The sequence below is a fragment of the Chinchilla lanigera genome, unplaced genomic scaffold, assembly GCF_000276665.1.
Source record: "Chinchilla lanigera isolate Chin_1 unplaced genomic scaffold, ChiLan1.0 scaffold00076, whole genome shotgun sequence".
NCBI classification, from domain to species: domain Eukaryota; kingdom Metazoa; phylum Chordata; class Mammalia; order Rodentia; family Chinchillidae; genus Chinchilla; species Chinchilla lanigera.
This window is the reverse complement of record NW_004955477.1, coordinates 988,217-996,817: the sequence shown is the minus strand read 5'-3', so window position 1 is coordinate 996,817 and position 8,601 is coordinate 988,217. Positions and strand designations below refer to the sequence as shown.

General features: G+C 43.2%; 1 protein-coding gene across 1 annotated transcript in view; it reads right to left on the bottom strand.

The window, feature by feature from the left end:
* The window catches only part of LOC102010255 (deleted in malignant brain tumors 1 protein), an 86,293-nt gene that overhangs the window by 55,542 nt on the left and 22,150 nt on the right, over positions 1 to 8,601 (bottom strand). Inside the window, exons 14-18 of the mRNA XM_013503021.1 lie at positions 7,200 to 7,268; positions 4,170 to 4,487; positions 4,034 to 4,063; positions 2,057 to 2,095; positions 703 to 850 (exon numbers count right to left, since the gene is read on the bottom strand). Of these exons, the coding sequence (XP_013358475.1) occupies positions 703 to 850; positions 2,057 to 2,095; positions 4,034 to 4,063; positions 4,170 to 4,487; positions 7,200 to 7,268 (604 nt within the window). The remainder of the gene's footprint in view (positions 1 to 702; positions 851 to 2,056; positions 2,096 to 4,033; positions 4,064 to 4,169; positions 4,488 to 7,199; positions 7,269 to 8,601) is intronic.

Genomic DNA, 8,601 nt, shown 5'->3' with positions numbered 1-8,601 from the left:
TAATTTTGGCTTTGTGCTTGGCAAATTTTAGGCACAAACTTAATCCCAGTTACATCAATATATCAATGACTGTACCAATAAAGGAATCAAGCAACTACTTGGCAGTTTCAAAAGTATGAGATTGTTTATAGAAGGTTTATCTCTGATAGCCCAAGACTGAAAACAACCCAGATGTCTGTCAAGGGGGAAAGGATTAAACAGGCTCTGCTACAGGCACAGGAGTAGACTATTTTTCAGTAGTTAAAAGGATCAAACTATTGATGCATACAATAGCCTGGATGCATTTCAAGGGAATCATCTTGAGTGCAAGTATTCAGTCTCCAAAAGCTACACAGTGTATAATTTCATTATCAAAACAACAAATTAGAGCTGACAGAGAGCAGATTACAATCTTAGAAGACAGACAGGGGGAAGTTGACAAATGTAAAGGTTAATTTCTTTGTGATAATGGAAAAGATCTGTATCTAGAATATAATAGTGATTACATGAACCTACACATGGGATAAAGTTGCATAGACCCCCCCCACACCTATAGTTAGAGCAATACACAGGGCTTTGTATTACTTTTGTATTCTATGTGTCTAGTTATTTCCAAACAAAGAGATTAAAATGCGCAAAGGACTATTGTTTATGAGACTCAACAAGAGAATAAATAAGTGGAATTTTAAATTACACAGAGTACTTAATGCCTTTAGTACTTACTTAAGATATGGAAATGCCAGCAGTATATGATCAGATGCATTTGCCTTGATCTCCCACACACAGGTGATGTTGTCATGCATTTCATTCTTTGGGGGATTCCTAATCGCTCCAGATGAGTTAGTAATAGTGCCACCACACTGAGATTTTTCTAAATGCAGAGAGACACTTTAGAGTTTCAGTTTTGTTCATTGCTCAGTTTAATAATTTTGTAATTCATACCTTTTTTGTTTCATTTTCACCACTTTTCCAAAAAAGGGTTTCATTGGTCATTATCTTGTGGGTATGCTTGGGGCTAAATTAGGCTAAAAAGTCTTGCAAACTTAGGAGATTTGGCATGAACTGGTCTGAAACTTAAAACATCTCTCTTTTCTTTTGAGAATTTCACCATTGACAAGGGCTTACTAACAGTGGCTAGAACCTTTCTTGCTTGTTCCTCCCCTGCTGTGGGTGCTGTAATTTTTTTTTGTTGCATCACTAGTAGTTGTGAGTAATGATCTGCACCAGGCTGGTCCAAAGTAGACCTGTGCACAGGATGATAGTAGAGTCTCAGGCACCATCAGTTGTAATTTTTTAAAATTACATTTGAAAAAATCTGTAATTGAGTAGAAAGAAGTTGCCCTCAGCAATTCATCACTCCAATACCTCAAATACTGTAATGTTTTCTGTCTACCTGTCCACTCATCTGTTTGTTTCTTCATCTGCTTGTCTGTCTATCCATTGTCCAACCCTCAATCTGAAATTAAAGTTGATACCAGTAGCTGTGGAAATATCTGGCTTTTCTCCACCGGGTTATCTGGGTGTGTGGAAAGTGTACCAACCGTTGATCGGCCCTGGCCAATCAAACTGTGGCTTTTCTCTGAAAGGCTATCCAGGCTATCCAGGCATTTTAATCTTTTATCTCTAAGTGGTGCTAAGAAAAGTTCTATGAAATTTCTAGAAACCCAAAGAACAGGCAAAACAGATAGAAAGTGGCAGATGTAAAAGAAAGTCTGGAGAAGAACTGAGATTGTCAGAGAAAAGGATGAAAAAGAAAACTGGGCTCATTATGGTGGATAAACTGTATAGTCGTGGTCTTGGGTACCCCCTTGGCAGCACCACTCTATTCATGGCTACATATGTCCCCCGCACTCAGGGAGACCAAGAAGGATGGTATTACCTGATTATTTGGATTTTCTTCTTTGACTAACTGGAAGCTTACATTAATTTTATTCCTGGGTCCTTTATCCAGAACAGTTTCAGAGGGGTGACCTTGATTGAGTAGTGGTATTTTGGCATATTTTTTTGAAGAACCGTTTCAGAGCTCGAACTAAATGATAGTGAAAAGGGCATCTAAGGACGCACATAAAGTTCTCACCTCTAGCCATTGTTCCTGCTGAGACAGTCATTGGGTGACCTGCCAAAACAAAATGACATGTGGACTGGTGGCAGATGCTGTGGTCTGCATCACTGTCTGAGCATGAGGAGCCTGAGCAGCCTGTAACGAACACACTGTCTCAGCTTCTTTCAGAAATGCTGAGTCAAGTCTCTGGGGGAGAGGCCTGACCCTAAAAGGATATAAATGTGCAAGAGGCAAGAAACACTGACCTAGATCCTTCCCAGACTTTGAGGCATTATGTTGTTGTCATACATGACAGTGAGGTATTTTTAAATTGGGAATTTTAAGAACTAAAGACATGAAATTCTGGCTCCTGGAGCATTTTCCAGAGACCCAGTGGCTGGGAATTATAAGCTTGCGATGCAGGAAGAAGAAGAACCACTCATTTATATTCCTCTGACCTAGTGCTGCTCAGAGATACTGAATCAGGACCTAAAGATGCTATAGGTCCTCTTATGGTTTGGACCTTAATTGTCCCTTAAAAATTCATGTAATGAATGCAACTTAAGATCATAATGCTAACTGAAATAAATCAGACACACAGATTAAATATCATATGGTTTCTCTTAAATGAGAATACTGAAGTATAATTAAATTAAAGAGCAAAATAAAAGACAGATAATAAGAAACAGGGAGGTAGATCTTTTGCAAGTAGGATAGGGACTGAGAGATGGAGGAAGGTGGAAGAAAGGAGAGGGAAAGGGAACATAAAAATTAAGACACGTTATGTATATGTACCCAATCCCCATGACGAATGTAATCATGTACTACACACATGTAGTAATGAAAAATAAAAATTAAGAAAAGTTGAGGTGTTGAAAGCTTGGTTTCCAGCCGATAGCACTGGTAGGAGGTGGTGGAAACTCTTCAAGGTAAGGTCTACTTGGAGGAAGTAGGTCACTGGAAGTGTGCCTTTGAAGAGTGTAATTTGTCTCTGTCTTTCTGCTTTCTGGCCACTGTGAAGTGAGCAACTTTCTCATGTCACGCTCCTCCTCTATTATGTTTTGACCTTGCCATAGGCCTAAAGCAGAGGAGCTGGCTAGCCATGGACTGAAACCTGAAAACAAAATAAATCTTTCTTCCTGAAAGCTGATTTATGTCAGATGTTTGCCACTGTGATGGAAACTAACACGTTCCTTTCCTTACTTCTCCTCGCCAGTGACAGTCAGCTTAGCATCTCCTTTTGGAAGTTTTCTTTCTGGATCAATTTATTTCCAACTGATAGAGTCGACAACCTAGGAGGGGATGTAAAGAACATTTTGCCAAACTTTGCCAAACTAGCTTTAGTCATAACTCATTCTCTGACTAAGGGATAACTAAGAGCAGAGTATCATGTGACCTTGGAGGGGGATCTGGAGAAGTGAGAGACAGAAACAGAGAAAGACAGAGAGACAGACACATACATACAGAAAGACAGACACCCAAACAGAATGAATGAGTGAATGAGAACACTGACATGGGAAACTTGAGGTTTTGGGGCTGGGAGTGCATAGGAATAACCTACACTCTGTATGAACCTGTGTGGGACCAGGATTGCACCTGCAGCACGCCAGAAGCAAAGAGGGAGTGATTTTTCCCATGTCTGTCCCATTGACCATTTGTACTAGGCAGGAAGCATCTTTAACCATCTTTCATATTTTAACCATTTGCTACCCATCCATATCAAGTTGTCTTTGCACAAACCTGAGTTGACAAACTAAAAGTGCTCTGCAGAAGTCTGAGAATCCAAGAATGCATTTTCTGGTTGTGAAATGCACAATGGAGTAGGTAGAAAGACAGCAAATGAGGCTGGGCTAAGTGACTGCTATGGTAATATATACCTCCCCAGCAGACAATCCGGTCATTCCACATTTCTGTCACTCTACTGGTTAGGGAGAATAACACACACATGACTTCCAGTCGAATACCTTCCCTGAGGTATTGATAAGCTGCAGCCATAAACATTGCCTTCCTTACCTGGTAGTGCAGCTATTGAATATTCAGCATCTAGAAACATGAAAACATCTGCTATGAGTGAATAACAAATTGGTTCATGTTCAACAGTTATTTTTGCACTGTCTAGGCTCAGTCTGGGAGAGTGGGCAGGACTGACCTGAACATATCACACTGGCGTCTTCTCCATGACCACAGTTGTGGGAGAACCAGCCAATATGGGAGCATTCCTCAAGGTACTGCTCATCTCCCCTGCAGCGTACATCATCAAGAAGTATCTTCCCAGAACCTTCTCCAAAGTGGGCCTCACCTGGGGCTGAAATGGCCCAGCCACATCCCAGCTGCCTGCAGATGATGTTTGCTTGTGGAAGGTCCCAGAGATCATCACACACGGTTCCCCAGACTTCCTGGTAGAAAAGTTCAACACGGCCTGCACAACGTTCATTGGTACCTACCAGCCGCACAGGGACCCAGCCTCCTGGGGGAAGAACAAGGGCACCAAAGGATGATAGCTGCCCCCTCTGCCCATTGTTGGCTATTTTCTGCACAACTGTTTATCCTTGCATTGCTATGAGGGAGTCCATGCCATGCCCCACCAGGTCTGCTCTATAGAACTTGTGATATATTTCTTATCCATACCCTATTTTAAGACAGCTTGCCTGTGGTGAATCATTTACAGGTATGACCACAGTTCTTCCCTTTCCTGTACCCATGCTCTTTGCAATGTGACATTGTAGCCTCCCATTGAGAGGCTGGGCTTCTATCCTCACTCCTTGGTGCTGGCATGGAAGCCTTTGGCTTGCCTTGGCCATGAGAGTATGGCAGAATATCATCTTGGGCACAGAGAGGGTGCAGGAGGCTTCTAAGACTCCAGCTCATCCCCTGTACACTCTGGAACATCATATGGATGAGCCAAGATAGCCTACTGGGTGATAAAGAATATGTAGCTTCATTACCTCTATCATATCAGGAGACAGCTACAGAACTGCCAGACATGTGAAAGGGATCATCCTAGGCCACTCAGTCTTCAACTGACCTGCCAGCCAGCCAGAGATGCCCGAGCAAGCTCAGTTAAGATCAAGTCTATCCCAGGAGAGCAGAATTGCCAGGCTCACTGACAGACTCATGAGAAATTATAAATGGTTATTGTTTTAAGTCACTGTTTGGGGGTGGTTTTACATGGCAATAGATAATGTATACATTTCCCTATTCATAGTAACCTGATCTATCCATAGCTAGGAGGTATGGAGCCAACATCATGTACCCTGGGATGGAGTCTCCCTGGCCAGCGTGACTGGACTAGAGTGTACGCTTGACTCTAAAGCAATCAATCCCTGTGACAGAGCGTGCCAGATTCTCTCCGCTGGGCATGTGGAATTGCAAAGAGAGCTGGCAGACTCAGGATGACACTTCACTTGCCTTGGCCACGATGAGTCACCTATGGGTAGGTCAGAACGTAGAGAAGTCACTTAGAATAACAATTCATGAGAGGGGTAAAGAGAGAGGCAGAGTGTGAGAGAACGGCTGTATAGTTTGGACTCCCTCAGTTGGATTCTCTAAGATTTCCCCTACTTCCCTCCATGGACTCCTTCCATTAATTTTGCTTGAGTGGGTATTTGTGCCATGAAAGCAAATGCTCACCCACTAAGAAGTGCCTCACATCCCCTTCCTTCTTTTTCATACCATCCACTTGCCTTGAAGTACACTGTTCCAGTATTCCTGGCCTTCTAAATATTTCCATTACTCAAGCTCTATTCTAGGTGCCTCTCTTCCATGAAGCCTTTTGTGATCACAAAGACCATTTTCCTTTTCTAGCTCTTAGTTGTGGTACTCCTGGGCCTGGCTACACTGTTTTATGTAAAGCCAATGACATAAGTATCGCATCTCCCCTGCAAGTGGTAGGAGGCACTGAGGGGAGGAGTGCAAAGAGCAATGGATGTCTGGTCAGGGAGACTGGGCCTGAAGTCCAGCATCCCTAACTAGCTCTGTGGCCTTGAGGATAATATTAAGTATTTCACAAGCTACTGTGAGGGTAAAATTGTGAAAGCACTCAGAAGAGGGCTTTTTAGGAGTTTATCTGGCTTGCAAGCTGAGTAGGAATGCAGAGATGGGCTAGGATCTCATCAGCAGCGGGTGAGATGGAGGTCGAGACAATGCATGTGGTCAGAACTATTGCAGAACACATTCAGAGCATTCCCCTGGTGGCACAGAGCCACAGAAGTGACAGTGTGAGGGTGCAGGAAAAGTATGAGAGGGCCTCTATCCTGTGGCAAGACCACTTTCTCCCTGTGTTACAGCTTTCTGTGCAGAAGACTTGTCTCCCTACTAAGCTACACACTCCCCAAGAAATGGGACTATATTTGAGTCATTTATGTGTTATTGCTGGACCTGGTTCAGGGTGTATAATAGGCTAGGCATGCAAAGTAAAAAGTTATTAAGCAAATGAAGAAATCAAAGATGTCTAGTGTGGATTCAGGCAACTGAAGGTCATAAAGCCAATAATGGTGCCTTTGGTGCTTGCCAGGTACCCAAGGCCATGGTCACTGACTAGGAGTTGTAGTGCTTGCCAAGCACTATTCCACAGAGATCTTCTCAGTCCTGGGCAATGACGTGGCTCCTTCAGCCCTCCTTGACTCTTTTGGCTGTACACTAGAGTAAGGGAATTGGTGGGCCCAATATTTTATTTTTGCTGTATCTTGCCTCAGTCTGAACTTATTTTGTAAAATCTGAGATTCAACTAAAGGCAGCATACCTTTATATATTACTCCTTCCTCACCACAGCAAAAAGCCATTTTAGAGAGCCCAAGTCACCAACCCTTCACTAACTGCGTGGTTATTGACCAACTCTAGGGTCTAACCTGGGAACTAAATGAGTGTCTCCACCCCACAGTTCAGACAGTCTAATTACCTGACCTCTCTTCTGCCTGGAACAATCCCATGGCCCCATTACCCTTCAGATCCTGGTTTATGTGGTGTTTCCTCCCATGATGCTTCAGGTCTGAATGCAGACCCTCTTCAGAGCACCATGGCACCCACTCTCCTCTATTTGCCACACAGCCGTGGTGCCCCAGTGTACTTAGCCTACTTGAGGGCCTATTTAGTTCATTGCTGTACAAGTCCTCAGTGATACCTGTTGATTTCTTCATTGTCAAAGCTTCTCAGAAGACAATACAAAATGACACAACCCTACCTGATTGTGCAGAAGGTGGTTTTTGAGCCTCTGATGTCGTGGATGCTGTGGGAAACAGGTTCTCATAGGCTAGTGATAGACAAAAAGAAAGTGTTACCAGCAGGGATGATTTACGGCATTGGAGAAAAAATACAAGGGAGCCATTGGTGTTTCAAGGGAGTGTCCGCTTCTGGCCAGAATTCAGCAGGAGAAATGATGAGACTGCTCTTGAAGGCCCTCTTCCAAAAGTCACCATTTAGAGAAGAACATGGCATTGCTGCTTCTAAGCAAACTAACACATACCTTGTGGCCACTACAAGAAAGGAAAACTCATGGGGAACTGGCTCAGAGAGACCCACTATATGCACAGCCATCCACTGGCCACCATCTCTCCCCCGACATACGCTACTTCCATGACCTCATCTGAACAAAGCAAGCAAGGTCACCTAACGCATCTATAGGGGGAGAGGGTGTCAACGCTGAAATGGTGCAAGGACACCTTGTTGGATTGACTATGGAGGGGGTTAGACAACTGTGCACAATAACTAAAATCCACCCAACTAGACCTTAAAATGGGTGAATCATAGAGCATATAAAACAAACCTTAATAAATAAAATGAATTGCCACATGGAAGGATGCTATATAGATTTATAAATTCAGCACAGAATCTAGGTAGGGAGGTTATTGTTAAATTCTTCAAACTTTTTGTATATTTGAAAAATTTCAAAAACCTTTGGTGTGGAGAGTGCCCTTTAATATTTATGACAAGACCTATGTCTCTGGGCTTTGATAACAACCTCTTGCTTTCCACAGTGGCACACATATTACTCAGCCAGTCTGTATACCACTTATTGTGTCCTTGTGGGTCACAGAATGTCAGAGGCACAGAATTTTAGGGAACATGGGATCCCGTGAGCCTGCTCTAATGATGAAATTGAGGACCAGTGTTATTCAGTTGGTGAGAGACCAGCCTGGATCGGATTCCTGCATCCGGGGCCCTTTCCGTCTCCCACATTGCCTTCCTCAGGTCTGCATGCAACCAACAGGGGGGCCATTGCTGTGTGAGTGCCTGCCAGGTGCCAGGTACTTTTATGCATTGTCACATTCAAGTCCTTATTCAATCTCCTATATTATTTCTTCTTTAACAAGGAGAAAGACAAGGATAAGAGATGATATAACTTGGCTGAGGTCGTATAACTGAGGGAGATCATATGTCACACCTGCCTCTTCTTTTAGGCTGTAAATCCCATAAAGGAAAAGACCAAGGAGTTCTGGGTCCTGCTGTGTGTTCTGTACTTGATAGAGTTCAGCACAGCATGAACATTCAGCCAATATATACTGAATGAATGTATGAGTGAATGAATCTGGGAAACAAATGAAAACGTGACTCTAGGGGCTGGGGATTTAGCTCAGCGGCAAAGC